This window comes from Columba livia, chromosome 22, assembly GCF_036013475.1.
Source record: "Columba livia isolate bColLiv1 breed racing homer chromosome 22, bColLiv1.pat.W.v2, whole genome shotgun sequence".
Taxonomy (NCBI): domain Eukaryota; kingdom Metazoa; phylum Chordata; class Aves; order Columbiformes; family Columbidae; genus Columba; species Columba livia.
Window position 1 is genome coordinate 5,696,107 of NC_088623.1, and position 16,095 is coordinate 5,712,201.

The window sequence follows — 16,095 nt, forward strand, 5'->3', positions numbered from 1 at the left end:
CCAAGCCATACGTGGGAACCACCCTCTTGCTGCCTCAGTTTCCCCCTGGGGCTGCGACCCCCCCCAACACACACTTCAATTTAAGTACTTAAATACTTTATTTTTCATGCTTCTTTTTTAAGTTTTTTGGGTTTTGTAGTCGCCATCACGTTTTCCCAGAAGCGTCAGTCACGCTCCAGGCTGGGGGGGGGGCAGGAGCGGGGTGGTGGGGACACGGGGACAGGGTGATGTCCCACCAGGAAGGGGCCCGATCCGGGCCACAAACAGCTCCTGGGAGTGTGGGGGATGGGGACACAAGTCACCACGGCCCCTTTGCCCTCCCGCCATGGAGATGAGGAGGATGGTGCCACTTGGCTTGTCCCCATGTCACCCACGTTCCCCCGCAATGTCCCCCCACAACATCCCAACGCCCAGTACCGATGTCCCCCAACCTGTCACCACATCCTGAGCCTGGGGGGTGAAGCCAGGACCCCCCCATTGTACCCATGTCACCTCCTCTAACCTCGTCCCAGCGCCACCAAGCCCAGAGGGGACCAACCAAGTGAGGAGATACCGGTTTAAAAAACACAAAACAAACCAACGAAACAAAAGAAAACACCAAGAAACGGAGAGAACCCAGCAAACCCCAGCCCCCACGGTGGCACTGGGGACAGCAGCGGGGACCGTCCCCTGTCCCCTTCCCAGGGCGGGAGGTAGCAGGAGGAGGACGGCAGCGAAGCCCTGGAGGGATGCGGGTGGTGACAGCGGGGGCGCTGGGGACAGGAGCCCGGGGGTCAGTGGGCAGGCAGGGGGGCGGTGATGGTGAGCGCGTCCTCCTCCTGGATGGTCTCCAGCTCGGCGCTCTGCACCGCCTGCGTGATCAGCGTCAGCTCCTGGCACAGCGTCTCGAAGCGGTAGCTGACGCGGATGTCGGGGACGTTGGTGCGACGGATGTCATTGCCCTCGGGACCCTCCTTCAGGTAGTGGGGGCCCAGCCAGTAGCTCTTCACCTGGGGAGAACCAGAGAATCATTGTGGTTGCAAAAGACCCCCAAGATCATCAAGTCCACCCGTTCCCCCACCCCTGGCACTGCCCCATGTCCTGAGCACCTCATCTCCATCACCATCATCCCAGGGATGGTGACTCCAGCACTGCCCTGGGCAGCCTGTTCCAATGCCCCACAGCCCTTTCTGGGCAGAAATCTTCCCCAATACCCAACCTCAACCTCCTTCTCCTCCTTTCCCAGCTCCGTTCCCTTCTCTAACTCGCTCCAGCACCTCAAGATCTTTCTTGTCGTGAAGTGCCCAAAACTGAGCCCAGGATTCGAGGTTTGGCCTCCGCAGTGCCCAGCACAGGGTCGGTCACTGCCCTGCCGCCAAAACAGTGCTGACACAAGCCAAGACCAAGGAGAAGGTCCCACAGCTGCCCTGCACCCTTGGGTGCTGCCAGTACCCAACCGTGGGGTGCGGGGGGTCCCAGTGGGAACTGGGGCCCCGTTACCTTGTGGGAGAAGCCGCTCATGAGGACGCTGTTGCGGGCCAGCTCGCACATGTCGCAGGAGCTGAGCTTCCAGACCTGGGTGGCGATGCTGTACTCCTCCATCAGCGGCTCCTGGGGGGGACACGCAGCATCAGCACCCCCCCATGGGGGTCCCCAGCTTCTCCCACCCTCTCTGGACCATCCACATCCTCCAGAGCACACCTGGTCACCACCAACCCAGTCCCATCACTGTGGCTTGGCTGGTGACCACCCCATAGCTGTTTTTTTGGGGGGGACAGCAGCCTGTGACCCCCAAACACCTGCTCACCTTGGTGAAGTGGAACTGGAGGGGGTCATCGGTGGAGAGGGAGACCATGAGCCCCCGCGAGAGGTACTCGGGCAGGGGGTTGCGGTGGTAGCTGAGGAAGAGGCTGTTGTTGCTCAGGGGGGACATGGCGATGCCGATCTGCGCCAGGTAGTAGAGATACTGCAGGACCGGAGCCTGGGGGGGACAGCAGGGTGAGGGGGGGTCCCAAACACACACACACCCCCCAGACACCCTCCGGCCCCGCTCACCTTGCGGAGCAGCAAGCCGTGGGAGATGTTCTCCGAGACCATGAAGCCCGAGACGAGGTGGTGGATGGGACCGGCCTCACCGCAGTGCGGGCGCAGGACAAAGGTGTGGAAGCCTCTCTTCCTGCAACAGGGGGGTGACCGTCACCATCTGACCCCCGCCAGGCCACCTGGAGGTCCCCGGGGGTGTCCTTACCGCCGGAGGTGGTTGAGCACCGTCATGTTGGCGTACATGTAGTACAGGTAGTAGGAGTAGGGCGGGTTGTCCTCCTCCACCCAGTTGCCCGGCAAGGGGCTGTCCAGGTTGAAGATGTGATGTTCTGGTTTGGATTCATCATCCACACTGTCAAAGCCGTCTACCTGCAGCAGAAACAACCCCAGGGTGGGACAGTCACCCCCGGCAGGAGATCTGGGGCCAAACTGGCGACTGTGGGTGTCACCAGTGTCCCTTGTGCCAGCCCACGGTGCTCACGTGCTCCAGGAAGAGGTGCAGCTCCGGGTGCTGGGCAGGGTGGACAGTGGCCTCAAAGAGGGGCAGGAAGATGTTCTCCAGCATCTCCTGGAAGTTGGCCAACTGCTTCTTCGTCCGGTAGACATCACTGCAGGGGACAGACCCCGCTCAGAGCTCCCACCCCACCCCAGCCAGCAGTGGGGTGTCCTTGGTGTCCCCACTCAGGACACGGCTGCGGTTGAGGGGATCTGCCCCCCTCGTCACTCACAAGAGCCGGGGAACCTGCACGAGCCAGCGGACGTTGTTGGAGTGGACGCGGTGGTTGACGGCCCAACGGGCCAGCTTGTCCCACTCGTCCCGGGAGCGGCCGTAGATGGAGAGCCGCAGCTCGGCGTTCTGGTACTTGCTCTCCTCCAGGTCGGACATCACCTCCTGCCGACGAGGGGCAAGTGTCACCCCTTGGCCAGCAGGAAAGGGGACGTGGGTGGCATTACCATGATGGGCATCAGAGGGAGGGAGATGTGGAGGGTCACCTTGATGATGTGGGCAAAGTACTTCCCCGAGATGCGGTTGTCTGTCTTGATGAAGATCTCCCGCAGGATGGACTCGCCGATGGGGTTGTACTTGGCGTTGAACTTGTCGAAGCGGTGGAAGGTGTTGCGGTCCTGGCGGGGGGACGCAGATGTGAGCCGAGACCCCTCGTCACCCCAGAGCCACCACAACATCCTTATCCAGAGCCCCCAGCACTCCCCATCCCACCCTGGGACAACCCCTGGAGGAGATCCCCCACCCCACCCAGAGATAAGCTGCAGGTCCTGCTCATCCCCAGGACTCAGGGCTGCCCCCGTACCGCGTGCACATCCAGCGTGTCCACACTCAGGTCGTAGGCGGTGAGGTTCATGGTCTCAAAGACCTCCTTGAGCGTCTGCTCCTTCCCCTTCTCCACGTGGACGATTTCATCCAGGTGCTTCTTCATCGCCCGCTTGATGAAGCGCAGGAGATGCTTCTGGTTCATGCAGGACGAGGCGTGGATGTGGGTGTCCACCTGCACAGCCGGAGGCAACGCTCAGCCCCCAGAACCTCTGAGTGCCCCCCGGTCAAGCCGGGACCCCCCACCACAAGCCGGGTGTACCTTGCGGATGTTGTAGAAGTCGCGGTGGGGAACCTTCTTCTGAGCCGCCAGCTCCTTCATCTCGTTGAGCAGCACGTGCATCTGGAACTTGGAGCTCAGGTACTGCAGCCGGCGGTAGCAGAAGGATTTGCTGCCCGAAGCGGGGAGGGGGGGTCACTTTTGGGGACAGGAGGGAGAACATCCAGCCCCATAAGGCTCATGCCCACGAGGATGAGGGGACACAGCTCTGGACTCTTGGACCCTCCTCCCTGTGCAAGGATGGACACACGGACATGGGAGCTGTACCCGTACCATGTGTCATAGCCACCACCATGTCTTCTGGGCTGTCCCCAAGGTCCTGTCCCCCCCAGGACACCCCCACAGTGGGACTCTTCTCCTTACATGGGCCCGTTGATGATCAAAGCCATAAGGAAATTCATGTCGGCGATGAACTCCTGCAGGTCGGGGTACGGCAGGTCCAGCTCCGTGCTCCTGGTGGAGGGGACAGAGGCAGGTCACACACGGGGACAGGGTCCAGCAGGCTCCCCTTGACCCCCCCGCCACGCAGCAAACTCATCACCCCCACGAGCGGCTGCCCCCACGCCTCGAGACTCACTTGTCGGTGGGGTCCTGCTTGGTGTAGACGTGCACCACGCCGTCCACCATCTTCAGCCCAAAGCCCAGATCAGCCGGCATGGTCTGGGGGTCCCACGTCTCGTAGGGGTGCTGCTCCGCAAACGGGGGGTGCACAGGCGCATCTGCAGCGGGGAGACAGCCAAGGAGACATGTGTAGAGTCATAGAATCATTTTGGTTGGAAAAGACCCTCAACATCATCAAGTCCACCCATTCCCCACCCCTGGCACTGCCCCACCTCCTGAGAACCTCATGTCCGTCTGTCCAGCCCTCCAGGGATGGCGACTCCAGCACTGCCCTGGGCAGCCTGTTCCAATGAGGTCCCACTCACCGGCAGCCACGGGGGTCTCGGGCACCTCCTCGTAGCCGCGGGTCCCCAGGGGCTTCTCCGAGAGCTCCTGCAGGAACCGGGCGGTGGTTTTGCAGAAGCTCTGCAGGGACAGGCCCATGTACTTCTCCCGCAGGAACAAGGCCTTCACCACGCTCTTGGCCGCGTCCAGAAGGTCCGTGAAAGGCACCTGGGGAGGGGGACACCAAAATAAACCAAGGCCAAGGTGTGGGGTGACACCCTGAAGACCCACATGGGGTCCCGGGGGGTTCTTTGGGGGGGCTCACCCCACATTTCTCCTCCCCGGAGATGGTGACTCGCTGGAACTCCCGCTCCAGCAGCGCCTCCCGCTCCTTGGGGACATGGTCCACCAGGTCCTCGTTCTGCTCCTTGAAGAGCCTGTGGGTACAGACGGTGGCTGCTGAGATGGTGACACGGTCTGTCCCCATCCCCGTGTCCCCCCGGGAGCAGCAGCAGCACCCAGCCCCGGGGTGGCAGGAGGGTGACAGTGTCCCCAGAGATGCCACCACCAGGTTTGAGCAGCTGGGTGCCACCCATGTCCCCATTGGCGGTGGCATTGTGTCCCCCCCCAGACACATCCCCCAGCCCCACATGGGCACAACGAAACGTTGGCGGGGGGGAGGACAGAGAACAAAATAACTCGTGACAGAGACAACTCCCAAGCGGAGACAGGAGGGAGGACACGCAGCATCGGACCCCCCGGACAGAGGGGTGACAGGGCCAGGATGGGACCCCCAGCCACCAGCGGGGCTGGGACCCCCCCAGCTCACCCCAATCCCCCCCAAACCCGCCCTGAGTGCATTGACCCTTCAGTGCCAACAAGAGCAGCCGGGTTGGGACCTTTGGGATGTTTTTGGGGGAGCGGTGGGGGGAGGCGGGGTCATAGTGGGGCTGGGGGTGTCCCTGATACCCCCCCGTGTCCCCGGCTGGTGGCACCGAGCCGGACACTCACTGTAAGTCCGTGGCACTGTCAATTTTCAAGAAGTCCTGTTTGGCTCTGAGCAAAATGTCGGGCTCGAGTCTGGGGACAAGCAGGCGGCGGCGGGGCGAGGGGGGGGACAGCGGGATGGGGGGAGAAAGGGACCGGGGAGAGAAAACACCCCGTTAATGCCGGAAACAACAAAAACCACACAGAAACCAGAAAAAAAAAATCAAATTAAAATGGGCGACAAACACCAAGCGCAACAGCCAGAGGACACAGAGCTGGCACAAAGGACCGACAGCCCCCCCGGGGCACCCGGAGCGGGCAGGGTGGCCTGTCCCCACACGGGGACCCTGTCCCACGGTGGCGGGGGGACACACACGACCCCCCCCACACCCGGGCTTACTTGACGTCCTGGCTGATCTGGCGCTCGAGGCGCTGGCGCCGCTCCTCCAGCTGCTCGATGGGGCTCTCCTCGGGGAACTCGTACGGCGCCGTGCGCATCTCGCTCTCGGCCAGCGAGCGGCAGAACAGCTCCTGCCCGGGGCAGCCCCGTCACGAGCTGTGGCCGGTCTCAGCCCCCCGCCTCAGTTTCCCCACCATGGAGGTAGCTCTGGGTCTCCCCCGGCACCCACCGCCCTCACTGCCCGACCCCACCATGGACCTGGATGAGGGGGGATAGAAATCAAGCTCTGCTGGTTAAACCGGGGCCACCAGTAAGAGCAGGGATGGCAGCGGTGTCACCCAGGGCTTGGCGCACGGTGACACCCAGGGTGTTCTGTGCCATGTCCCCAGCTGAGCTGGGAGGGCGGGGGGGAAGGAGGGTTTGGGGTGGTGGGTGTGAGAGGCTGGGAGGGGGAAGGATGGAGGTGAGACCCCCCCGCAGACCCCACGCACGGGACCCACCTCGGCGATCTCCTTGTACTTGCCGTCCATGGAGGTGCGCAGGTCCACGGGGAAATGCTTCAGGCAGTGGGGGGGCCCGGGCAGGGAACGCGCCGACTGCAGGGGCCGGGACCCCAGCCCCCCCCGCAGCTCTGCAACACCGCGACAGCCTCAGCTGGGGGGCCAGACCCCCCGCCCGGGCAGGAAGGGGTTAATCAGGGATGGCACCTGTGTCACCCAGGGCATGGCCAGTGCATGGTGACACCTGGGGTGTCCTGTGCCCCCCCATTGCCAAAGCAGCCCTGCACCAGCAGCAGCGCCAGCCAGGTGCCACCTCACCCACCGTGTGTCACAACCTCCCGGTGTCACCAGACCCCCCCGAAGCACCCGCTGCCGCAGAACCACGGTGCCAGCTGAGGTGACACCCCAACACCAGCACCCCCCAGCGCCCCCCCGCTGCGCCAGGCTCTGCCGCAGAGCCCCCCCGCCCCGCGCTGGGGGGGCACACACGGGACACCCCGGCACCCACCAGCTCCCAGAGCAGCCCAGACACCACGGGGATGGGCGCAGCACCCCAAAGCACCCCCAAACACCTTCCCCCGCCCCCCAAAATACATACGCACACCAACCCCCCACACTGCATCACCCCCCGGGTCTGGCGTGACCCTGCGGGGCGGGGGGGGCTCCACCCCAGCCGTGGGGTGCTGTGTTTTGGGTTATTTTTTGGGGGGGGGGGCTCACCTGCGGGGCTGGGGGCCTGCAGGCTGCCCCGCTTCTTGAAGGGACACTTGTCCGGGGGGGGCGCCGAGGCCATGGCGGCTCCGGGGACAGCGGTGGCGGCGGGGGCGGCGATGGTGGTGGCGGTGGCGGGGGGGTGATGGAACCGGGGGGGATGGCGGCGGGGGGGTGATGGAACCGGCGGTGATGGAACCGGCGGTGATGGCGGCGGGGGGGTCCCGGGGGGGACTCTTACGGCAGCGGGGCGGCGGGGCCGGGCGATGGCGGCCGCTCCCTCCCCGGGTTGACGATCGCTGGAGCAAAGTCCCCGGCGGGGCCCGGCCGGAAGCCGCCGGGCCGAGGAAGAGGATGGGGCGGGAGGAGGATGTGGCCGAGGAGGAGGAGGAGGAGGAGGAGGAGGAAGGTTGTCGGAGCAACCAGCCCCGCGGCGGCGCTGGGCGGGGGGTTCGCCCCAACGCGGCTGCCGGGAGCGCCGGGGGCAGCCGTGTGCCCCCCCCAGGAGACAGGGTATCACCCCCGCCAAGAGGGGTTATCATACCCTCGAGAGGTGGTATTGCACCCCCCCAAATGGCAGCGGCACCTCCAAGAAGAGGGTATCACCCCCTCCCAAAGATGAGCACCGTGCCTCCCCCTCAAGACATGTATTGTCCCCCCCAAATACAGGGTGCCGCCCCCCCCAAAGATGGGCAGTGTGCCCCCACCAAGGACAGGCATTGCCCCCCCCCAGGCAGGGTACCACACCCCCCCATCGGGATGAGCATCATCCCCATCAGAGGTGGGGGACAGCAGCCCCCCCAGCGGCAGCTCCGTACCCCCCCAAAAAGACTGAGTACCCCCAAAATGGGGCATCGCCGAGATGAGCATCCAGCCTGCAAATGGGGTACTGCACCCCAAAAAAGAGGGCTCACCCCTCCCTCCAGCCCTCCCCCACTAGACCCTGCAAGGGGGGACCGACTGCCCCCCGCAATGGGGTGTCCCCACAGAGGGACAGCACAGGGCCCGACCCCCCCAGCCCCCCAAAACCCCTTCCTACCCCCAGCAACGCTGAGTCACCACCATACAGGAGACCCCCCCCGATCGCAGAAGCCAGAGCCAGCTGTTCCCCACTGCGGGGGGTCTGCGGGTGCGACATCCTTGTGTGTCCCCCCCAGCCCCCACATGTCCCTACCTGCGCCGGCTGCTCGCGGTGACAGGGGTCGTTTGGGTGGGGGTCGGGCTGTGTCCCCCCACCGAGTGTCCGGCCGAGTCCCCTGATCCGGCACCGGAGCCGGGGGGGTATTTTTAGCCGCTGTCGTAGCGCTGGGAATGGCACCCGCCAGGGCCCCGTGTCCCCATCCCGCTGTCCCACGGAGCGGGAAAGGGGACAGCGAGGTGACACCGCCCGTCAGGGCCACCTCTGTGCCAGGCTGGGGGGGACACAACAGCCATTGGGGAGGGGGGGACAGCGGGGACCTGCAGCCCGAGCTCTGGGCTGTGAGCAGAAGCCACGTCCCCTCCCAGCACCGTCCTGTCCCTTCCCAGCACCGTCCTGTCCCCTCCCCGTGACACCGAGTGGGGGGGTTGGTATTTTAATTGGACCCCCTTCATTAGCGCCAAGTTCATTAGAGGCTCAGAAGGGGCTTTGTGTCCGCAGGGACAGCAGGGACAGACTGTCCCCAAGCCACCAAGCCTGGCAGGGATGGCGGGGGGAGCCTGGGGGGTGACACACACCAGGTGGGACACAGGGAAACCAGTAAGGGGACACAAAGCCCCCAGTGACCCTGTGGGGTACAGGGTTTAAGGGACCCTAAAACCAAATCCCGGGGACCCACAGCACCTTTGGGGGAACCCAACACCCCAACCTGGGGCTGCTGGGGTGTCCCCCCACACCGTGCCACCACTGCACCCAAAATGAGCCCTGGCAGGACACGGTGGGGACACCCGGGGTGTGGGGGACCCTGTGGTCCTGGTGAGCTGGGGTGGGGAGGGGGTGCTGAGCCCCGGCGGGGCAGGAGGAGGAGGAGAGGGGGAGGAAGGCTGAGCACCCGATCCCATTAAAGAGCTTACGCAGCGGGAGGGCGCGGGGCGGCGCCCAGCAGCGCAGGATTAGGGGGGCTCGTCACCCACCCGGGGTAATTAGCTCCCTTTCCCCCACAGGAGGAATCCCCCCAGTGCCACCATCCCCTGTCACCCCCCCGCAGCACCCGGGGTCCCCGCACTCCCGGGGGGGACAGACAAACATGAGCAGGGGGCTGAGCCCATCCCTGATTCCAACCCAGCACTTGGGCCCCATGGACCCCAAACCTGTGTACCCCCCCGAGCCATCCCGGGGGACACGGGGTGTCCCGTCCCCTGTGGGTGGGGCTTGTCACACCTTCCCCCCCCTTATATAAAGCCCCGTGCCCACCTCCCCGAGATGCTCTTTTTTTTTAATGTATGTGTGTCCTGAGCCCTAATCTTTGCCATCTTGGGCTAATTGGATTTCCTGGGTCACATGGCGAGATAAAAAGTCCCCAAATCCCAGGGTCCAAAAAAATCAGGTTATCCATGGGGAATTAAGGGACAGAGCGGGGGGCAGCCGGGCCGCGAGCACCCACCGCGCTCTGCTGCTGCACCCCGGCCCCCGCCCGCCTTTCGGGGCTCCTTTCTCTCCATATCGCCCACCGCTCGCCCCCGGGGTGCGCGCGCCAGACCCCACGGGAGAGCTGGAAGAGCCGGGGGACCTAGAGCTGCTCGAGGCACTCGAGGAGGAGGAAGAGGAGGCGGCGGCCATGGGGAGCGGGGCCAGCGCCGAGGACAAGGAGATGGCCAAGAGGTCCAAGGAGCTGGAGAAGAAGCTCCAGGAGGACGCGGATAAAGAGGCCAAGACGGTCAAGTTGCTCTTGCTCGGTAAGGGTGGTCCCCGGGGGGGACGCGGGAGATGTCACCTTGTCCCTGCCGTGGCTGCTGGGGACAAAAGCGACCAGGGATTGGGGACAGGGACAAGCAGTGCCCAACCCCATCAGCTCCTCGTGCTCTGCCTTTCTTCATCCCAAGCCTGCAGCTCCTCAGCCCTCATTAGCCTGATGAGCTGCCATTAGCGAGTTGTCCCACCAGGTGGATGTCCCCGGAGGTTGTGTTTGGGAAGAGCCGGGGGTGACATCGGCTCTTGGTGACAACCAGATGGGTGGCAGGTACCAAGGGGACAGTGTGGGGACCAGGACACCAGGTTCCACCTGGGCCAGGCTGAGGCACATCCCGGGGGGTCAGCAAGACCCCAGGGAGCTCCCGCCACCAGCACCCCCAAACCTGCTGCTGGGGACAGGCAGGATGGGACAGTCCCCTGGGGACAGTGGGGTGACCCCCTGGGGATGCATTGGGACCCCGCGGGGCAGGGACCGGTGGTGGGGGCTTATCCAGGTGGGGGGGTCGGGGTCAAGGCGATTAGCACCCTAATTCTAAGCAGCTTCCTGCGCCGCCCTAAGCCGCTTACAGCACCGGAGCCACCGCTGGTGGGTGGGGGGGACCCTGGGGACCAGCACCTGGGGATCCCCACAACCCTGGGGGTCCCCAAGGTGTCTCCAGCCTCGGGAGTATGGGGTGACAGGAGATGGCGTGGAGACGGTGGCACCGGGGAGAGCGGAGCAGGAGGGAGAGCAGCTCCAGTCCCCGCCAGGGTGCCCATCACCATGGTGTCAGGTCTGTCCTGTCCCGGCCAGCACTGAGGTGACATCCCACCCTTTTCCAGGGGCCGGAGAGTCGGGCAAGAGCACCATTGTGAAGCAGATGAAGTGAGTACAGCCCAAGCCACCTATATTTGGTGGAGGGGGGCACCAGGATGAACCCAACTCTTGGACAAGTGGGTGGCAGGACCCTGGTGATGCCCCTTGTCACGCTGGTGGTGACACCGCGCTGATTCCCAGGGCGGGGTGATGCTGGGGTGGGGGTGATGGAGCCTGGGGCTGAGGGACTATCCCCCCCAGGATCATCCACCAGGATGGCTACACGCCCGAGGAGTGCATGGAGTTCAAGGCCATCATCTACGGCAACATCCTGCAGTCCATCCTGGCCATCATCCGCGCCATGTCCACCCTGGGCATTGACTACGCCGAGTCGTCCCGCGCGGTCAGTCAGGGGGCGTCCCCGTCCCCCCAAAACAAGGGGACATGGTCTGTGCTGCCCCCCCAGCTCCCTGCCCAGCCCCAGGGGGGTGTCTGGGGACAGAGGTGACAACGGGTCCCTCTCGCAGGACGACGGGCGGCAGCTCTTCAACCTGGCCGACTCCATCGAGGAGGGGACGATGCCCCCCGAGCTGGTTGACTGCATCAAGAAGCTGTGGAAGGACGGGGGGGTCCAGGCTTGTTTTGACCGCGCCGCTGAGTACCAGCTCAATGACTCGGCTGCGTAGTGAGTGGGGTCACCAGCTGGGGGGGACACAGGGATGTGCTGGGGGACCCCCCCTTGGCTGCTCATCGCCGTTCCCCAACCAAGGCAAAATCCTGGGAATCCTGGTCCTCAGAACACCCTGTGGCCACTGTCCTGCATCCCACCTGTGACCCCCCCATTGGACCCCCTCAATGGCCCTGCACCCCCCAGCTACCCCAGGGACGGTGCTGCCTTCGAATCCCGGCGTTTGGCAGAGCTCAGCCCCCCATCCGTCCCCAAAAAGCCATTGGGGGGGTGGGGACAGCCCCTCGGCAGCAGGTGACCTCCCCTCCTGTCCCCCCCCCAGTTACCTGAACCAGCTGGACAGGATCACAGCCCCCGATTACCTCCCCAATGAGCAGGACGTGCTGCGATCCCGAGTGAAGACCACGGGCATCATCGAGACCAAGTTCTCTGTCAAAGACCTGAATTTCAGGTGGGTGGGTGCCCCCCCATCACCATCCCCCCCAGCCCCCAACAGTGGGGGGGTTTGGGGTCCCACCACCAACCCCTCCTGGACCAGGGATACTCAGTCACTGCATCCCTGCCACTGCATCCCTGCCACGGCACTGGGAGCATCCCGTGGGGGGGCAGCAGGACCAGCTGTGTCACCCCCCCGCCTCGTCCTTGTCCCCTCCCCAGGATGTTCGACGTGGGGGGGCAGAGATCGGAGCGCAAGAAGTGGATCCACTGCTTCGAGGGGGTGACCTGCATCATCTTCTGCGGGGCGCTGAGCGCCTACGACATGGTGCTGGTGGAGGACGACGAAGTGGTGGGTCGGGGGTCCCAGAGGAGCCGGGTGCTCCGAGGGGGTCACGGAGGAAGGGGGGGACACTTTGCACCAGGCGATGCTGGAAAGGGGCGGGAGGTGGGGATGGAGGTGACCCCCCCTATGGACATTGTGGCGCTTACACTGGGGCACAAGACGCAAACCGGACTCGATGAAGGGAAATCACCCAGAGGCACCTCTGGCCTCGCTGTGGCCCCCGAATTGGGCAGAAAAGCAGCGATAAGGGGCAGTTTTCGCCCTCCCGGCACGTGGCAGCGGGGCCAGGGCGCCACAAGAGCATCAGCACAGCCCGGGAGGGACGCGCCGGCACCGCTGCTGCTCCGGCACCGCGAAAAGGATCACGAGAGCCCCAAAACCGGCCATTTCTCAGAATAAATGAGGGGTGAAGACGAGCAGAAGAGCTGCCTCCCTCCCAGCCTTGGGGACTGGGGCAAAGCATCCTCGGTGGCATCTCCCGCTCCCACGGATGCTCCGGGGTCCGAACACCAGGTTCTGCGGGAGCCGAACAAGAAAAGCTGCTGCAATGGGGAGATGGACGGGGCAAAAATGTCCCTGTCACCCCTGCCATGCAAAGTGATCCACGTTCCATCAGCAGCAAAATGCCCCGGTCGGACTTGGCAACAGCTGGATGGAGCCTCTTCCTCCCGAGGACGCCGCCGCAGTGAACTAGAAGCTGCTTTAAAAGCGGAGATTTCCTTTTTCCCCGCTCTGTCCCAAACTGTGGGTAACACTGTGGGACAGAGCGGCCGGGGTGACGGGGACGATGGCCTCGATGGCCTCCCCAGGGCTCAGAGGCTTCCCCGATAATTTCCCCACCGTAACCCATCATTTCTGGACATGCCGGGAGGGACCAACCGGAGCACCGCGCTGCCCGGGTCACTCGCACCGACACGGGGGCTTTCGGGTGGGCAGGAGGGACAGGGGACAGGAGCAGAGCCATTTCCCCAGCCAAAGCTCTTGTGTTGGGAACAGGGGGGCTTGGGGGCTGCAATGGCCAAAGGGGGGTTGTAATCCCGCTAAGGAGCCCGTTTGCTTGCAGAACCGCATGCACGAGTCCCTGCACCTCTTCAACAGTATATGCAACCACAAGTTCTTCGCCGCCACGTCCATCATCCTCTTCCTCAACAAGAAGGACCTTTTTGAGGAGAAGATCAAGAAAGTCCATCTCAGTATTTGCTTCCCGGAGTATGACGGTGAGCGGGGGTCATTTCCCCTCCTCGAGACCCCCCAAAAACCATCGGGAGTCGCGTGGTCCCGACCACTTTTGGGTTGAGCTGGGATCAAGGCAGCAGCAGAGGAGAGGCCAGATGTGGCCTCGGGATGGCATTTGGAAGGGCAGAAATGGGATAGAACGGCTTGTTTAAAAACACTTGGCTAAGCGCAGCTGCCGCCCAGCCCTTCTCATCCTCCTCCTCCTCTTCCTCCTCGGGAGGAGATTTCAGATTCAGCTCGTACAAACATCCTTAAGCCCCGTCCCCAGTCCTCGCCCAGCTCGGCAGCCGCATCCTATGCGGCACTCTATAGCCGCATTCTATGATCCTATGATCATCATCTACCCCCGCAGGTCCCAACACGTTTGAAGACGCGGGAAACTACATCAAGACCCAGTTCCTTGATCTCAACATGCGGAAGGACGTGAAGGAGATTTACAGCCACATGACCTGTGCCACAGACACGCAGAACGTCAAGTTCGTCTTCGACGCCGTCACGGATGTCATCATCAAAGAGAACCTCAAGGACTGCGGCCTCTTCTGAGCGTCTGTTGGCAGGTACCCCGAAAACGGCTCTTTAACCCCCAAAAAGGGGCCGGGCAGGGGGAGGAGGATGCGGCGGTGCCCGCTCCATCGTGCTCTGCGGGGCCATGGGACGTGGGGGTCCCAGGTTTTGCTGTCAAACGTAGGCTGGAAATTGGGGAGGGGAGGATGCGCTGGGATCAGTGAGGACCTGGCGGGTATTTGGGGACCACCCAGCCCTGTCACTGTCTCCTGGGGGGCATTTGGGGACCCCATAGCCCTGTCACTGTCTCCTGGCGGGGTTTGGGGACCCCATAGCCCTGTCACTGTCTCCTGGCGGGGTTTGGGGACCCCCAGCCCTGTGGGAAGGTCACGGTTCCCATGCAGAGCTTGGGGGGGGTCTGTTCTCTTCCCAATCATCCTCCCAAAGCCGGGGGGGGCTCAGCCTCGTTATTATTCTGAACTCGTTTTCTCGGGCTCCCTTGCGCGCGGGGAGCGGTGCAAACAGCAGATTAGAGCCCAAATCACGCGCCCGAGCGACACCAAAGCGTTTTATCCCAGAACCTCCTGTTGCCGCAGCACAGTCGCTGGTGCCGCCCCAGTTTGTAACTGGGTTGGGAGGTTGTTCCCCAGTCTGGGAAGCACCCCAGGAACACCCCGGGGGGACACGGGGCTCCCCCGGCCTTTCCACGCCTAATAAAGGTTCAATGAAGGGGGCTTCAACCTGCGGGCTGTTCGCATTTAAACCGATTTGTTGTCCCCGTGCGGCGCGATGAAAAGTCACCTCTGCAAACCCGACTCAGCGCCGCCGCTCAGAACCATTAACCCCGCTCTGTTCTGTCTCCCCGCCAGAAGAGGAGGGGTCGCGCTGTTCTCACCGCCGTTCTGCTGAGCAGAGCCAAGGGATTCACCACAAAGAAACACAAGTTACCCACACCTCACTTTTTCTACAACCTGCCCAACCGAACCACCCAGGATAGGAAGGGGCTGGAGCCAAACTTCCCTTTCGTGGCCATTTCCTCTTTTTTTTAAAAGAAAGAAGAACGAAGCCTCTGCTCTCCGCAGCGTTCAGGGATCGGTTTGACACCGAAGAGCACGACAGCTGGAAAGGTTCATGTCAAGCATCATGTTCCCACCACCGCAGCATCGCGCCTGCGGGAGGCAGGGACGGGAGCTGCCCACCCCCCCGCTGCTTTATTCCCTTTTATCGAAGCTGAATTGGAGTTTCTGGGGAAGGCGGAGGCCGGGGAACCAACCTCAGTCCTTGGGGTTTTTGTGCCCTGAGGCTTGAGGGAATTGCCCCCCGAGCAATGGGGATGTGGGGCTGGTGGCAGCGCGGGCAGGAGCGCGTTTGGGTGACAATCCCGGCTGCGGCAGAGGAACGGGCCGGAGAAAGAGGAAATGGTGACTCGAAAGATTTCCATTCCGCTACTTAGAGCTGCGTTTGCTCTTCGCCGTCTGTAAATAACTCCGCTGTAGCCCCGGCCCGCGTCCCCTCGACCGCGCGGCTTCGCTGCGCTGTAGGAAAACCAAATAAACACATACGCATGACGTGCGCGTCGCTCGTTTCTCCCGCTTCGCTTCTCTGTGCTGTTCCCAATCCTGGTTTCCTGCATACGGGAGCTCGGATCACAGCGTTTTACCTTCTCTGCACTCGCTCCGCGCTCGGTGCACACGCGGATCTCCCACCGACATCAACCGGTGGCTCTGAGGGACAGAGGGACAAGTGCCAGCCCACCAAACCCTCCCTCCTCCGGGCCAGCCCCAGCACCCAGCGGGATCACAACCCCGTTTTGGGGCAGGTTTTTAGGAATTCATTGAAAAGGCTGTGAGAAAAACCTCCAGGCTGCTCGGAGGGAACTGTTGGGTGGTCAGAGCTCCGGTTTCCAGAGCAGAACACGTGTTTTTGGTACAGCTGCTGGGGCTGCCACCTCCAGCACCCCCGTTTTCATCCTGTATCTCTAAGCCGGTGTTTTCAAACCGTTTTACATCCATACCATGTAACAGCTGCACCCAGAGCAGCCGTTTGCCCACCAGGCAATGAGAGTTGTGCTATAAATAAGCACTA

General features: G+C 63.4%; 2 protein-coding genes across 5 annotated transcripts; one reads left to right on the forward strand and one right to left on the reverse strand.

Annotated features, from left to right (window-relative positions):
- Window positions 1-79: 79 nt before the first annotated feature.
- AMPD2 (adenosine monophosphate deaminase 2) lies at window positions 80-8,620 on the reverse strand. 4 transcript variants are annotated; one of them, XM_065038894.1, is made up of 18 exons: window positions 8,290-8,620; window positions 6,405-6,535; window positions 5,905-6,035; window positions 5,529-5,597; window positions 4,843-4,954; window positions 4,559-4,745; window positions 4,210-4,351; window positions 3,996-4,085; window positions 3,615-3,744; window positions 3,333-3,527; window positions 3,016-3,147; window positions 2,751-2,914; window positions 2,504-2,630; window positions 2,228-2,391; window positions 2,035-2,155; window positions 1,787-1,960; window positions 1,480-1,590; window positions 80-989 (listed from the first exon to the last, which is right to left on the reverse strand). In XM_065038894.1, exons 2-18 carry the CDS (start codon window positions 6,432-6,434, stop codon window positions 774-776), a joined length of 2,295 nt encoding a protein of 764 aa, XP_064894966.1. In that variant the 5' UTR covers window positions 6,435-6,535; window positions 8,290-8,620; the 3' UTR covers window positions 80-773. The 4 variants fall into 4 exon arrangements, with proteins under 4 accessions (XP_064894966.1, XP_064894965.1, XP_064894963.1 ...); XM_065038893.1 differs by lacking the exon at window positions 8,290-8,620 and adding an exon at window positions 7,125-7,735 and having other exon boundaries at window positions 6,405-6,558; XM_065038891.1 differs by lacking the exon at window positions 8,290-8,620 and adding an exon at window positions 7,125-7,734.
- Window positions 8,621-9,701: 1,081 nt separating this feature from the next.
- On the forward strand, window positions 9,702-15,578 carry GNAT2 (G protein subunit alpha transducin 2). Its single transcript, XM_005510344.3, has 9 exons — window positions 9,702-9,989; window positions 10,828-10,870; window positions 11,063-11,204; window positions 11,329-11,486; window positions 11,812-11,940; window positions 12,147-12,276; window positions 13,334-13,487; window positions 13,859-14,063; window positions 14,880-15,578. Exons 1-8 carry the CDS (start codon window positions 9,872-9,874, stop codon window positions 14,047-14,049), a joined length of 1,065 nt encoding a protein of 354 aa, XP_005510401.1. The 5' UTR covers window positions 9,702-9,871; the 3' UTR covers window positions 14,050-14,063; window positions 14,880-15,578.
- Window positions 15,579-16,095: the final 517 nt, after the last annotated feature.